Genomic DNA, 16,983 nt, shown 5'->3' on the forward strand with positions numbered 1-16,983 from the left:
ACTCTTAACTCTTTATTTAAAAGTTTCTCCCTGAAAGTCTTTGAATAGTATTCAAATTGCTCCTATGATGCTTTCTTACTACTATTCCATATGGTGGTATTTTACATTAATTTAGAATGAAAAATACTTTAAACATTTTTTTCATGTTGCTAGTAATTTTAATGACGCGCTTAAACATCCTGCATACATTGAACACTTTTTCATCTCATAATTACCATAAAAATTACCTGATCATTAATACTACCTGTTTAAAAGCTGTGAAGAATAAGCTACTTTATTTCATGAGCACACCTAGTTTTTCCTTTTACCTGATTGCTAGTTATTTCACAAAATCATCAAAAATTACATGTTTTTCAATGAACTGCGAAAGTGGCATATGAGCCTTTACAAGTAAAAAAGCATTCATCTGCATAATTTTCTTTTTAATATGCTGATGGAAACTGTACAATTGTTTAGAATGAACCAAAATGGAGTGATTATATATTTAGCTAAAAGTAAGCTTGAAATTGTTGGTTAAAACTGGGCTAATTTATAAATCCAAGACACACTAGATTGAAGTATGTGTTTGCATTTTTCTTTATTAAAGTTATGGCACTTAATATAACAGCAGAAATAATCACATGGCTTCACAACCAGAAGCAATACAGTTTTCCAAACAGCGTAATTTCTTCCTATTACCAATAATTACTTGTGAGATTTCTGAACATAACAAGCCCTTATTTATGTGCATGAAACTGAAAAAGCCTTTGTCAGCATTTCCTCTTTTGGATTACCATGCTGCTGCACGCACAGCACCCTTGTAAACTCATGTTATTATCTGCTTGCCTTTACATTCTGCAAGTGAAATTAAACAGTTGGTAGCAAGTAAACAGTTATGACAACTGTGTCATTTGGAAACGATGAATATTTATGTTTAATGTGGCAGATTTGGAACAAAAAACAAACAAACAAAAATCCTATTTACAAATTCCCATAATTCCTTACAAATATCTAATGTTGAGTACATTACATGACATTACCAGAAGTATTACAAATTATAAAAGAAAGTGAACTAAAAATCAAACATCTCTGGTGGCATGGTGAAAGACAAAATAAAAGGAACATTATATTGCAGCACCTTCTGACATGTAACAAAAGATATTGCCTGCTATATACCAAATAATGGATTACCAAGTTGTACTATATTTCCAATGTTTGTTTGTGGAAAATATACATATATATATATATATACACACACACACACACACACACAGAAACATGAAACTCAAGCATTTAAACATTTGAGAAATCAGTTTTGGTGTATGGTTTTCAAAAACCCTTCATAAAACTCTGTACATTAATGGTCACCTATCCTAGGTTATCCACATGCAGTTTTCATTAAATAAACAATGACAGGCTCTTAAACAGAAAATGTAAATTAAATACCTAATTATATTACAATTAAGTAAATGCATTCAATGCACTACATGATGTTGTATGTTAAGTCAAGTAATATTTATCAGGATTAAAATACTGTACCATTTCAAAGGTACTGTATTATCCTTTAAACGTGAGGATGTAATACTGCAGCAAACTGATAATCAGATCCAGCTGATAAGAATACTACTATGAGAGACATCGATGTCCATGGAAGATAAAAGAATAAAGAAATGTTCTGGAGTGACTCCTCTCCAAAGTTATTTTATGATTTTCATTTAGTAATTTGTCCAGTCTGATCAGTATATTAAAAAGATGACACCACGTTTTTGGAAGCATAATATGAAATGAAATAAAATCTAAGTTTATATACAAGCTTTATCTAACATACCGCTAAGCTTTGGTTACATAAAGTGCAGTTCAATTTTAACCAATTTACTGTACAGACAGCTACTTTTTGCAGCACAATCTCCCTGCAAATTTTTAAATATTCACGTTTTACAGTTTGCTTATACAATAAACTCAGTGAAAAAAAAAGGCCTGCTTACATTAATTTCAATTCTAAATACTTCAGTACCATCCAAATATGTGCATTGTATTTCTAAATTGTTTGGTACGTGTAACCTCTCAGAAATACAGTAATCTGCACATGTAAATTACAGTTGTATCACATCACATTAAATATCTAGTTCTTGAGAGTACAATTTTCTAACTTTCAAATCTCTCACACTTTTTGTTGTATAAAGTTTTCAAGTTTTATTATGATACAAGCAGTACACTCCATCACTCTCATGGCAACTTCAGAAGTGAACCTGTCATTTGGAATCTGTGGAAAGGGAAGCAAATCAGGATATCGAGTTTTTAAGCTATCTACTCCATAAGCTTCCAGTGTTTGAACATCATTTGTAAGTCCTTCAAGTTGTTGACTATATTCCTCTATTTTTTGTGCAAGTGCAGTTGGTTTTACATCTTTATCTGATTTACCCCTTACTGCGTAGTCAGCTGCAATCAAGGCTAACTTTGTGGAGAGATAGCATTTGAAGCACACCCATTCATTAGCATTTTTATGTAGGTCGTTTCTTGCAGCTGAAAAGTTTGCTCGAGCTTGCCTAAGCCATCTACGTGCTTCCACAGGATTACCAACAGACTTGAATGTGGGTGGTACAAAGAAACGCGCAGAGTAAGATGGCCCTGTGGAAGATGGACACTTTTCTTTATACTGTTGCCTTTCAGATTTATGGCTCGTTGCTTCTTGATTCCATGAAGTATAAAATCTTTGAAATGAAAATTTGTCTGACTGAAATCGAGAAGCTGAGGATGAAAATGTTCGTCTTGATGCTCTGTCTGTATTTTGATCTATAAAGGCCTGTTTTTCTAGTCTGTTAATCTCATTCTGTAAATGTTTGAAAACTTCATTGGCTATATCAAGATTCTCTGAATTTTTATCTGGATGCCACTTAAGATATAGCCTTCTAATAATCTTTTTCCTTTCAGATTCTGGAAGTTTCCAAGCCTGTTCAAGCACTGATGTCACTTCTCTTAATATTTCTGGCAAAGAATTCAGCTTAATCTTTTTGGGAGAGTGATGTTTTGAAGACGTTGTTTTGTGGCTCTCTCTACCAGAGAAAAGAGGAGGAACTGTCCTAGGTCCATGTGCTGGAAATTCTGTAGGACTAGTTGGGGTAGATGGCGCACTGTCCCTACTCTGAGAACTTTCATCGGGTCTTGAAAACTTGTATAAATCAAGAGAGCTCACTATTTTATACTCACTATATCCAATATCGATCTGATAAATCTTGCCTAGAAAACTGGAATTTTCATCATCTTCCCTTTCTACTTCTTGTACAATGATTGCATATGTATATGTTGGTTGGTATGATCCATATATATCACCACCTTCAGCATCAACAAGGTAACCAACATATTCACCTGGATAAAAAACATTCATTGGATCCATAAGGAGAGTGTAATGAATTTCAGCTGGTATAGGAGTTCCAGGCATAGGTAATTCAAGTTTTGATGGTTCTGAGGAGTCATACTTCACTCCTAAACTATCAAGCTTCTCGCTAATTCTGTAAATATCATTGCAACCCAACATGGCAATTAAATATGAGGTATCAGAAATTAGATTGTCAGTTGCAGATTTCAGGGTCATTGCTAATGCTAAGAGGAAATTTATGTCTTTGCTGTCAGAGTGCTGTATATAAAGCAGTATTACTGCATTCCCAAATCTCTTTAAAAAAGCAAATGTTTCACTTTTACTGTGGGGAATAGGAGTAAAACCTTTAACCCTTAATGTTGTTTGCAACTTCTCAAAACAGGAAACTTTCAAGCCTTCTCGCAAGGCTTTGCACAGTCTTATGGCCTTTTCTTCATTGGCTAGGAAAGCATTGTCATTTTCATGCTTCATAATTCTAATGAGTCCTGTGATAAACTGTTCAGAAGATAATAGTAATTGCAATCTTCCCTGTAGAGAACATAATGCTCCAAACTGACATGTTTTGGGAGACTCTTCATCTAACAGTTCTTCAAGAATACTGCTAAGTAGGCGAGGTCTCAGTTTCTGAGGAAACAGCATTACCAGCTTAGTGTGAAAACCATGGTCTTTTCCTAAATAACACTGGCTAAGATCAACAAGCATCTGCACACCAATGTTACCCTGTATTCTACTTTTGTAATGTGGAGCATCATCAAAAACTAAGATACTTGATTTTACCAATCTACCATCTTGACTGGGAAGGTAAAGGGCCAGATCTCTCACATTCTCAAGGTCATTTCTAACCTTAACAGAATCATTTTGCAGACTTTTAAACAGACCAGAAACAACTCTTTTAACTGTGCGCATTTCATTAGGATCCAATTGTTTTCCTTCAGAGTTCTTGAATATGCGACTTAGAACCTCAACATACTGCTTTGTTGAAATAACATCTTCAGTACCTAAGTGTTTAAATAACTGGTGGAAGGTGCCAAGTTCTAAAGGAAGTTTGTAAAGGTAAGGTTTAAAATCAGATTCATACTCAAGATTTATTACTACCTCCTCAGGCTTCAGGAGCTTCCAACCTTCTTCCACCATCACAAAAGCAACCCCTCGAAGCTGAAAGCGGAATTCCCTTTTCTCTGTACTGAGAAATTCATAGATACTCCTTAGTACTTTAGCTCTGGTTTTCACCATGTCCTCATCTAAAGTTGTTATATTGCATATATTTCTGCAGTTATTGATAACTTTGTCCAGAGGAGGATCCAAGTTAACATTAAGCGTAGTTAAAACCTGCTCAAGCTGTTCTTGTGGACCAAGACTGCTTCCTTCCTGTTCCTTGATACTTAAAGGTGTTGCTTTTTCAGGAAGAATAGGACACGAAGTCCATAGCAATTGTAACACATCCATCTGTTTGAATTTAGGGTTTACTTGTGCTCCATTGAATCTTATAAGAGGGAGTGTTCCATTAATCTCTTGATACTGAGGATGAAATCTGACAATTTCAGCAGGAGCACGCTCGGGACACAAAAAAGGAATTAAAGATAATTCTTTTAGGAAGTTTCCCAATAATAAATCAGTTCTTTCCTGGAATATGTGATGAAGGAGGACATCAACTGTACTTTGCAGTGTTTCCTTAGACCAGCTTTCTGTGTTAGCTCTCATACTGATCTCCTTAGCAAACTGTAGTAACTGTTGCTGGGAAATAATGTATTTTAGTCCTATATTCCGCAGGAATGTTACCCATGATGTAAGGAATGCCCCTTGATTCTTCGGTTTTGTGAGTTGTTCCAGTCTCTTAAAAAAATCTTGAGGTATGAACAATTTTTCAGGAAGCATAACTTCAAAGACTTTTACAGTTCTGTCATAAAAATGTTTTGCAGGTTTTAGTCTATTGCTTGCATCATGAATTATCAAAAAGCTTTCCAGCTTTTCAAACAGCTGTTCCTTTATTTCTGAAGCTTCCTCAATGCCAGAGAGTCTGTTCTTTAAGTAGATCAGGTGCTCTACCTTTGCATCATAAGACAGACTTTCAATCTTTGGTAAAAGATGCTTCAAATACACTTCAAGATCATCTACAGGGACACAACCAAGCACAGTATACAAGTCTTTCAAGTTAATTTTTTCTTCAAGAAAGGCAGATGAAGTTGACTGTGTCCACCTATCCACTTCAACTGAAGGAATACTTTTTGTGAGTATGTAACATGTTCCACATTTTGAAATACTGATGTATCGACCACTAATGGATTTATAGCATGGGAGAGACTTTAAAATTTTGATGTCATCCTGTAACATCAAATTACTTAAATTGCAACTGAAGTACATTAGGAGGGCCTCAAAATCACTTTCTGCTAATTTTTCAGTCTTAAATGTCGAGGTCTGGACCATATAATGTATGGCTTTCAGAATGCTTGACGGATTATCTATATTTGCTGTATATCCTGACAACAGAGACACTAAAACATTATCTTTGGAGCATATTTTGTTCAATGCAAGCTGAATACAACCAGTTTTCATTAAAGCATGGAAAACTTTATCACTCTGAGCATTTGGGAAAACAGCTATATGCATTAAGCTGAGGGGCAGCAAGACATCACACTCTGGCACTACAAGCTGATTGACTGAGACAGTAAACTTTGTACCTGGAAGCAAAGCCCAATCCTTCAAAGTATCAACAATATCATCAAATTTTGGTTTCATATCTTCTTGGTCTTCCTTAACATTTACAGATTCACTGATAAAATGCCATGCATTTTTAAGCCAAGATTCACTTGCAAAATTTTCTTTCCATCGCACACAACTTCTGGTTTTATATTCTCTAGGCAACACGGATGATAACAAATCAGCAAAACTTGTGATATTGAAAGCTTTTGCTACATCACAGGTAAGTAAAATATTACTGTATCTCAAATACAGAGTGTTCATAAACAGATCCTTGCGAGATGGAATCAGTTCATGATATGTTGTTAAGAACCTCGGTCGCTTTGAATCAAAAACTTGCAAGACATTGTCAAGTGTAATAAGTAGTGGCAATCCCTCAATTTGGACTTCATTTTCTTCAGCATCCTTAAAGCAATAGTCAACCAGAAGTTTTAGACTGTGAAAGAGTTTCAGATTTGTCTGTTGAAGACGACAAGGCAACTTTCCAATGTGGCAATTAGAGTCTGGAGAAGAAAAGGTCATCAAAAAAAAGCGGACATCAGCAGGAGTCACATAGCTGACAGGAATATCTGCATCTACAAGACAATGGTAAAGATTTGCAGTTTCATCACAGTTATATACCAAATTGAATCCAATTTCTAGAAGTAGGTGTTTGAGTCTATAAACATTTTCTGCCACTGTCTTGCGTGTTGTGATGTACTCTACATTTTTGAGGTGGTGCAACTCATCTTGTAGCAAATTGTCAAAGAATGGCCTACCTTTGTTCGAGGTAGACATGTTAACCCAAGTAATGATAACTGCAGAATGTAAATCAGAGCCATCAATATTTGGAGCCCGCACAACAGGTAAAAGGCGTTTCAAATCTTCATGAATGCAGCTGTAAACTGCTTTCACTAAGCAATACCAATCTGGCTGTAGATCAAGTCTGTTAACTGGGAAGAAAGACAAAAACTTTTTCAAAGTGTCTTTCACAACATGAACAGGCGTGTTTTGCAATACTGATACTGTAGGATCAGTGCCTGGAAAGTAACGTTTTTTCAGTTGAATCAGTAGTTCAACATAGGCTGGTGCTATTAGTGCTGTCATTAGGCTATTATTCCAGTCACTTCTTACTCCAACTCCATTATCATCCCGCCACAGATTTCTTCTGGCAGAATCTAGAGCAAAATGTCCATTCACATGAAAAGGTAACCCGGTTTCTAATGATAAGGGTAAGAAACAAAATGCCCTATGTGGTTTTTTGTAGTTGTGAGTAATGCAAGCAGCTACTCCTCCACGTGGAAAAAGGGTGATGTCTTCATTCTTGTGAGCTGATATAACACTCTTAGATACCTTTTCCATAGCTGAAAAACCTGACCTGTTGCAAATTAACCAAGATGTAAGGTTCCCTTCAGAGTCTTCGGTATCCATAGTGTAAGTAATTTGTTGCACAGGTATTTCACTTAACTGCTTTTTTTTAGTTACGCTGTCAATTACAGATGCATGGAATTGCTTCCGTTTTAATCTGTCTCCATCAGTGATTTTGCCCTTTACAGAATATAACACATTCAGTGCTCCAGTTGTTTTTTCTATTTCACAAATGGAAATTTTTTCCATGTGATTCAAAAACATTAGAAGTTCTGCTCCATCTGTGCGCAGCTTATCCAGGAGGTTTTGGACCATTCTATCTGAACATGGAACTGGGGAAATTTCTGACACTTTTGCCATTTCTGCATTTCGAAGTGGAAACCTAAACATTGTGCAATTATCCATTTTAAAATGATTTCCTAAATAAAGGTCGAGTACATCTGAGAATTGCGTTCTGAAATCTGCATCTAAATCTCTAAACATGCGTCCAGGACTCACTGAAGTTGCACCGGGTGCATATCTAGCATGGGGATCAAAGATACAGAGTATATCGTTACCAGATATGAAAGAAGGGCAGTCAGTAATGTGATACACAGAATTGAATCCTATACCATATTGTCCAGTTTTACATGGATTTCCTTCTTTAGTACCTTTTCCAAGATTCTGAATTCCTCTTATATCATCCTCTGTAAAAGGCTGATTGTTGTAAACACATAGTGCTGGTCCTTGAAGTGGTGCCCATTTCTCATCAAATATTCTATCAATTGGATGTTGTCTAGAATCAAACACAAAACAGATTTCTGTAGCTTTTGCATCATCTGCATTCTGAAGGAGCTCTTTCAGCATTTCTTTTTCAGAGGGATAGGCATTAAGAATGCTTTTAATTCTACTTGTCAATTTTTCTTTTTGTCCAAACTCAGTCCCAAGAGTAGTAAAACAGATATTAGAGGCATATCTTTCTAAAGCTTTATGTCGCTTGGGTACTGCACCAAGCTTTACTGCAACTTCTCTAGGGATATCAGCATGACAGTATTTTACCGTTGTATCTTTAACTTTTATCCAAGGACAGTCATTGTAACACAAAGATTTAGCAGGTAAAAGTGCTAGATGAGTATCTGGTAACAAAATCTCACCATATTTTTTCTCACATAATTCTTGCTTCTTCTCTCTAATGAGACTCCATATTCCTTCACTAATGATTCTCCTACAAAGCTGAAAATTCTCTTCAGTTAGCTGCTTGCTTCCCCTCTCATGATTTAGAGACTCAAGAACTAGGGCAAAATCATCAACTGTAAAAGCATGTCTTACACCTACACTTTCAAATAGTTCACGGAAACTATTTTTATATTTATTAGGCAATTGATGAAGATATGGTGTTGCTTCAAAGTTCAAATGAAAACACACTTTTGTTGGGTCAACATATACACTCTCAACAAGAATGAAACTAAAATTTTTCAACTTTTCAATGATCACTGCTTTTGTTGTTTCATTTTGTAGCATTGCTTCATGGAGGTATTTGTAACAAGCATTGGTGATATTCTCCTGATACAATGTAATTCCATCAAATGACTTTGCAACTTCTTGCAACTGATTTATGACCATATTAACAGTTGGTTTCTTAAGCAAACCCAAGAAATCTTTGACAGCTAATGATATGGCCCCACAACCTTTAAAGGAATGGGAATTTTCATTAAGAACTGGTTGTAAAAGACAAACAATATCTTGATGATCAGCAGTGAAAAGGTCAGTTGCTGAAAACATTGTTTCAGGCTGAAAGTCACTACCCTTCCAGTGTAATGAGAAGCCGGCTGGTTTTGTGAGGAATGGGAGGAAAGGAATTGTCTGACATTTTGCAGCAAATTCTTTAGCTCTAGGATCTCTACATTTTAGTTTTTCATCAATTAGACTTAATAAAATGCTGCTTCTGAGACAGGCTGCAACATGATCATTCCTATTAATTGCGGCTACTGATTCTGCACGTTCTATTAGGTCTTCCCATGAAACATCATCTTTAGCCATACCTAACTGAACAAGTTTAACCAAGATAACTGGATTAAGGTAATCCTGACTGCTGCCATAAGGAAACCTTCCATCTTTAGCATCATACAGCTTTGCAACTCTTCCTTCAGGGTGGATCAATCTTGAAGGTATAACCAAAGAATGTCTATCCAAAGAACAAGGAATACAGGGAGTAACACGAAGAATTCCTGAGAACTCCTCAACCTTTTCATTCAGAACATAACGCATCAAAGGATCACGCAGCTCTGCATCAATCTCCTGAATGTTAGGAAAAAAGACTTCCGAAAAGAACTGTCTCTCAGAGAAAGTGTTCTCTAGTAGTATATATTTACATCCTGCTTCTTCAAACCCTGCCTTTACCCAAGACGGAAGCTCCACAGCACAAAGATTTTTTGATCCAGTTTTTCTAAGGTATTTGAGGAAGATCTTAAAGGCTGCAGGTCCAATGTCTGAACGTTTCAGTATTGAATCATCTAAAAACCTCACATTCTTCATGGAAACCCAAGATGAACCATCAGAGAACACTTTGATCCCTTCTTTCCCTTTTGCATGAGCTATATCTTCATAAATTCCTTGACATATGACAGAAAAATCATCATGCACTGAGTCAGGATCTGGCCACACTGCATAGTAACTGTAGTCAGCTAGCTCGCCATTGACTGTCATGTCACGTAAAACACAAAGTGCTTCTAAATAGGCTTTTACAATAACATGCCTCATGAATAATGTGTTCCATCTTCCTTTTGTGTCTGTTTTCCAGATCTCTTTTCGATTTGAAGTAACAGCAAAACAGCCATTGATGTGAACAGGTAAACCTGTTTTTATTCGTAGAGGTAAATAGCAGAATACTTCCCCAATGCTGTTGCAATTAGGTTTCACAATCCACTTTTGGTCCTGAGTTTCAGATAGCAGTACTCCTACTCCACCACAGGGGACAAGACCTAGTCTTTGTCCACTTTCATGTAATGAAAATTTTAAAGCATCACCAGTATCCATGCAAGAACATATGAGCCAAGTGGAAGAATCTACTGTTTTTTGTGGCAGTTCTTCAGCTGGCCTTTTCATCTGTCCAGATTTAGCCATTTCGAAGAGAGAAGATGGATCATCTTCTGGACCTCTGAAAAGTGGAGACTGTAAATCAGCGATCCGTCTAAATACATGATGAAATTCTTCTACTATTATCTGTAGGATGCATGAAGATTTTGGTGTTTCAGTGGGAAGCTTTCTATTACTGTTGCTGCAAGTCTTCATCAGTTTAGCTGCTTCCTTTAAAACACTTACAACAGGTGCAGTCAATGCTTTGGAGGAACACAGACTTTTTTTAATAGTCACTGTATCTTGTGCTACACCAGGGTCAGCTTCCTCAACTTTCAAATATTTCAGAACCATTGAATTTACACTCTGAGTGAATATTATCAGTCTATGACCACAAATGCTAAACTCATCCACAAGAGAGTAAATGTCTGCTGTATTGTAGCAAGTACTGCTGACTTCACTCACTTTAGCCTCCTGCTGAGTTCTAAAGGAAAGTCTGAAAAGTGTTCCTTTATAACTGTAAGGAGACTCCACAGTCAACGGTAGCTGACAACCAAACACACCTATAAATGGTTTGAACTGATTAGGAAATTTTCGCAGTCTTTTCTGTTGCTTACTCCAGTTAATCTTGATCCCAGGATTAGATTTATCTCTAATATGTTTACTGAGATGGTTAATGTTTGGATCAAACATTATCATGAATTCTCGGCTCAGAATGATAGGAATATCAGTGATGTGATAAACAGAGTTGAACCCTAGTCCAAATTTCCCGACTTTATCAACTTCTTCTCTTTTTAGAGACTCACCTAATCGAGTTATATTTAGAAAATCTGAGTCAGAAAATTCAGAATTGTTGAATGACCACAAAGCTGGTCCATGACATGCTGCCATTCCTGGATCCAAAAGATTCTCTCTTATATTCATATTTCTTCTCATGTCAATCATGAAATTACATTCTGTTGCATTGGCATCATCGGCATTTTGAAGCAGCTCTTTAAAGATATCTGAAACAGAAGGGTATTCCTCCAAAATGTTTTTAATTCTTACAGTGAGAGGTTCTCTTTGCCCAGATTGCTCAAATCCCATATTTTCTGGATTAATCAATCTTGTACTGAGGCATGGCACATTTAACCACTCTGCAGTTTTCATGGGTATGTCTTCATGCACCAGAATTATTGGTTCCACAGAATCTTCAAGCAAATCATTTAAGTCATCAATTTTGATATCACAATAACAACATTCATGAATTGGTTTCATTACAAGCTTAAAAGGACATTTGATACAATATATAGGCACAGGTGTATTCAGACTTGCTGGAATCTGACTGCTGTATAGCCATCTTATAATATTCAGCATAATGTGAAGATTTTGTTTACTCTCCTCTTCACTGAGAGATTGCTCGCTCTTTAGATATATTTTCTGAATGACCATGGAAACATGGTCTGGTGTCAACTGCTCAATTGAACCACAGCTTTTAAACAACTGGTGGAATTTAGCCATAGTTTTTGGCACACTATGCAGATAAGGCTGGAGATCAAGATCAGGTACTGACTTTATTACTGCCTGGGTAAGGGAACAAAATGTTTTACCAGTCCAGACCCAGGGAAATTTCAAGGCTTTAAAAGCATCTTTACCTTCTTCTAAGTGATCATGCATAAATCCATAAATTTCAAGCAAGATATGCTGAAATTGGTAATAGTCTTCATCACTAAAGGTTTTAGAACTGTGCCAATCAACCACCACTTTAAAGTGTTTTAAGACTGCTTTTATGCCAGGTTTGGTGGAGATACCAAGTGCTTTTTCTATATTTAAATGGACACTTTCCACAAAGGGAACTGATGAACCAACTAAAATTGCATGACCTATATTACACATTTCTGGTGGTGAACAAAAATTACAAAGGTCTCCTTTCCAAACCAGTGATCCTGGATAGTTTGGAGGTCTTTCCTTACATGCTGGAATCCATTTTAATTTTTTCAGCATTGATTTTGCTTCAGCTGACTGCAGCAACATATGATTTTTGTTCAAAATCATTAACAGAGTTCTAGCTTTTCTTAGTAGTATATCATGGCTTGTGCGAGAATCACCTTGCAAACTTTCAATTTTATTTGCTACTCGCATAATATCTTTTTCTTCAAGACCATTTTCATTTTTTAAACCTATTTGTCTCAGAGAATGAAGAATATCTGAAGACGCTGTAAAAATACTGGGTGGGAAGCAGATTTCCTCCTCAGCATAAAACAGATTTTGCAGTACTTCTACCTCAGGATCAAAAAGTTCATTGGCCGACACTATCTTTCCTTGTGAAATCTGAATAAATTTTAGTGATGTCAGCCAATCTAGCACATCTGTATTCTCATTTTTGAGGAAAGTGAGATTTTCAAGAACCCAGAGCATAATCTGTATTGTTTCATCATAAGAATAAAAGTCATTTTGAATATCCTGTATAATAAACTTTAGACAATCTGTGCTCTTTAACTGTTCTACTTTTAATAAGTTAGCTAAACGAATGGTAGCTTCATCACTGCTGTCAATTATTGGAATAGAAAATCTCAGACTAGGTGGAAGTTTGGCAGTGTGATGCAACACTTTACAACCTTTTAATCCAGTAAAAGCAGTGACCCCTTCATCAGATGATTGTTCAATTCTTTTAAATATCAGTAGCTCCTGAATAATTCTTCTCTCTTTTTCACTGGCATCAGTTAAACTAGCTAAGAATCCCCTAAGAGCATCTTTATGTGTTGGAGGTAATGATGAAACTTGACTGGACAGTTTTTGCAATGACAGTTTCTCCATTATCTGCAAAACAGCACCTGGTAATGGTGGATGCACATATTTTTTTAAAAATGGATGTTGTATAGAGGCATCTAGCTTCTTAAGTACAACACCACCAAGTTTTTGAATGATGTCAGCTAAAAATCCCGGAAGCTGTGTCTCAGATTCATCTTCTAAAATAATTGCAGGTGGAGTCCTAAGTCTAATAAGTTCCACTAATACCTGGTCTTCCTCTAGCGGCATCTTCGGGATAAGTGGCATGTCATCAAACATAGTCAAGTCTTCAGAAAAGTGTATATATAGATTCTTCCAGACCATCTTAAGCCATGAAATAGATGGGTGATTTTTATCTTCTGAAACTGGATACCATTGTACCACCATATCTCTGCCAGGCCACACAGTATTCAGAACTTCTTTGATAAGCCGGGCAAATCGTTCAGGGTTCAGAAGCTGCAGTTGAGTGCATGGTCTTCCTGAAATCAAAATAAAACAATAACTCCATGAAAATCAAACAATACAGGAGAAATACTTTTTTCTGTACTTTTTTCATAAAGGAAACAGAAAAAGCAGGACAGGAAACTTCCCAATTTCTATGCTTGTTCACAAAGATGATTTCAGACCTGAACTCAAAGGTCTCATCTGACTTAGCTGTAATCAAGTCCATTACATATTAGTACAAGAAACAATTACCAGATTGCAACTGATCAGTATGTTAGTTTTGCACAAAGTCTTTGGGCACTCAAAAACAGCTGTAGAGTTCATTTTCAATATATAAAATACGGCAGCGCATGTAGGGATTGCCCTTTTGCTTGCTTAAACTCAAACAGAAAGGCTCAGATAAATGATTTTTTGGGGTTTTTTTTTTTTGCATTACCCATTCAATTAATAGTTACTTATGTTTAGAAACAACGTGAAGTGTAGCCTAGTGGTTAGAACAAACAGCAGGACCATCCTAGGTACTAGCCTAAGCTTCAGTCAACCTTCAGTCAATAAAAAAAAACTTGGTAGCAACAAAACTACTATATAGCAAATGCTGAATCCGGGGTTAAAACAATATATGAGAGAGACAGAGAGAGTAAAAATGTCTACTATGAATCAGTCTTTATTGAAAAGAATATATTTTGAACTATCCATTGGTATTCTAAATAAATAGATCATAGTTAAACCCTACAACACTTCTGTGAGATGGACAAATGGGTAAACTGAAGCACAGGGAAATTAATATATTTCCCATGATGGCACTGCAAGACAGTGGCAGATCCAATAGGAGAACCCACCAATGTTGAATTTCAGACCCCTATTCTAATCACTTAACAAAACTGTTTCCCTAAAAGCAGTAGTCCAATTATAGCAAAACAGCTGTGGGGACATGGCTTTGACAGCACAAAAAATAGAACACCAAGCTCCAGTAACAGATTATCATGAAAGCATTTTACTTTTCTACCACATATATATAATAAACTGCATTAATCCTTATACTCTAAAACCAAATCTGAAATGTGTGACAATTTTGTAATAATTACATACAAACATAATGCATCATGTATTTCTCCAACATAATATACATTCATATGCAGTAATCGATATTGGTTTTATCAAAAAGTCATTTTATATCCATTATATGTCCAAAATAAGGAAAAAGAACATAAAAAAGGAAACATGAAGTGGCAAGTTACATGGAAAATTTCACCTATAGGCAATTTTAATTGTTATTACTATTAGCAGTTTGTTTATATGGTTAAAGCAGGAGACTGTCAACACTTATTCCAGTTCTGGCTCTGCCACTAACTTGCTCTGTATCCATGGGCTAGTCACCTAGCCTCTCTGTTCCTAGCTTTGCAAAGCACTTTAAGACCTTTGGATGAAAGGTGCTATGTAAGTACAAAGTATTATTGTAGCAGACTAAGCAGATGGTGATCATGAAATAAAAGGAGATTAGGGTGAATAACTATAACATGTATTTTTCTTAAAATAATGTGCCGTTTAGTAACAATTTTTAAAACTTTTTTTAAACTCTGTTTCAGATAGAAATCAGCCTTTACATAGTAAATCCAGATATTTTTTAAATCCTTCAAAAGTTTCTTATTTAGATCTTTTGAATGTTGATGTTTATAGGGGTTTTCTCGGAAAGGGAGAAACTATCTGCACAAACATAAGAAAAAAATTTGTTCACTTCTTTCCATTTCATCAATCTTATGTGTTACTTATAACTACAGAAAGTACAAAGTGGGTGAGGTAATGTTTTTTATTAGACCAATTTCTGTTGTGAGAAAGACAAGCTTTCAAGTTTACACAGGCTCTACAAAGCAATGTATGCATAGCGAGACTCAAGTCAGCTGACCTGTGTTAGGGAACCCTGGGCTTGAGCGTCTACATTGCATTGTAACCCTAGGTTAAGAATTTTCTGACTGATGCTCGAACCTAGGGCTCTGGCATCCACACTCTGAGTCAAAGTACAGATCCGAGTCAAGGTAACCATATCCCAGAGCTCCTAGCACACTGCCCCCCACAATGCTGATTCTAGCCCTAGGAATGTGTCGCACTGTGGGAAAACTCTGCTGCTCACCCTGCACATTACAGGAAATTTGAACTGTCTGCCAACAAATCCTGCCGAGCAATCTTTTTGTTCTGTGTACTCCCAGCTACCAGAGCCAGCAACAAGGAAGAGGCATCTTTGGATGAACTCCTCTTGTTTGCATTTTCATGCATGTGTCAGGAAGCTGGCAGAACATCCATAAGGTGCTGGTGGACATTTTGGCAATGTTTTCGGTCCCACCAAAGGTACCTCACTGATTTCCTGATGGAGCTGCAGGAGGAGTACCCTGGCATCACAGACTCGCAATGGCAGATGCTGCTCGGTATAATTGGCATAGCCACTGATGGCCCCTACGTAGAGCACTGCTTCCAGTGTATGGCCACAAGCACCGACTGGTGGGACCAGATAGTCATGCAGAGCTGGGATGACCAGCAGCAGATCCAGAACTTTTGCATAAGGAAAGCAACATTTCTGGAGCTTTGTGAGCTTCTTAACTCCCCCTTCCCCGGACACACCCTCGAGCATAAAGAGATACACAAAGTCACCCTGGCCAGTCCAGAAGCAGACTGTTATAACTGTGTGGAAGCTAGCTACCCCAGACTGCTGCAGGTCTATTGCCAACCGGTTTGGGGTTGGAAAGCTGACTATGGGTAAAGTGGTGGCAAAGGTAACTGACACAATCAGGCATGAGGTTTACCCCAAGGTGGCAGACATTAAAGATATTCTAGAGGTAACTGATGGCTTTGAGAGAGTGGGGTTTCGTAACTGTGACACTGCTAGTGATGGGACTCGTGCCCATAGTATGCTCTTCTCAAGGAGCACATGAATATATAAACCACAAAGGGTATTACTACATTTTTATGCAGGAACTAGTGGACCACAGATTTATGAATGTCAACGTGGGCTGTACAGGAAAAGTTCACAATGCCGGAATTTTTCAGCGCTCGGCAGTCTACATTCTTGGACAGGCTGGGACACTATTCCTACTAAATGACACTGACATAAATGATGTTACTGTCCACACTGTTATTCTGTGGGACCCCCACATACCCTCTTTTAACTTGGCTTATGAAACCATATCCTGATTTCCGAGGCCCTAGCAAATAAAGGTTTAATTACACTCAACGCAGCTGTAGAATGGTTATTGAATGTGCTTTTGGCAGATTAAAATCATGTTGGAGGTGTTTGCAAACCCATTTAGATGCCAGTATAATTAATG

At 36.9% G+C, this 16,983-nt stretch overlaps 1 protein-coding gene across 1 annotated transcript in view; it reads right to left on the reverse strand.

Moving 5' to 3' along the window:
- Nucleotides 1-558: 558 nt before the first annotated feature.
- LOC112112901 (sacsin) overlaps nt 559-16,983 on the reverse strand; it is a 104,913-nt gene continuing 88,488 nt past the window's right edge. The window contains exon 9 of the mRNA XM_026653536.2: nt 559-13,701. Within this exon, the coding sequence (XP_026509321.1) occupies nt 2,141-13,701 (11,561 nt within the window). The 3' untranslated portion in view covers nt 559-2,140. The remainder of the gene's footprint in view (nt 13,702-16,983) is intronic.

The sequence above is a fragment of the Terrapene carolina genome, unplaced genomic scaffold (genome assembly GCF_002925995.2).
Source record: "Terrapene carolina triunguis isolate 2854851 unplaced genomic scaffold, T_m_triunguis-2.0 Scaffold141, whole genome shotgun sequence".
In the NCBI taxonomy this organism is placed as follows: Eukaryota; Metazoa; Chordata; order Testudines; family Emydidae; genus Terrapene; species Terrapene triunguis.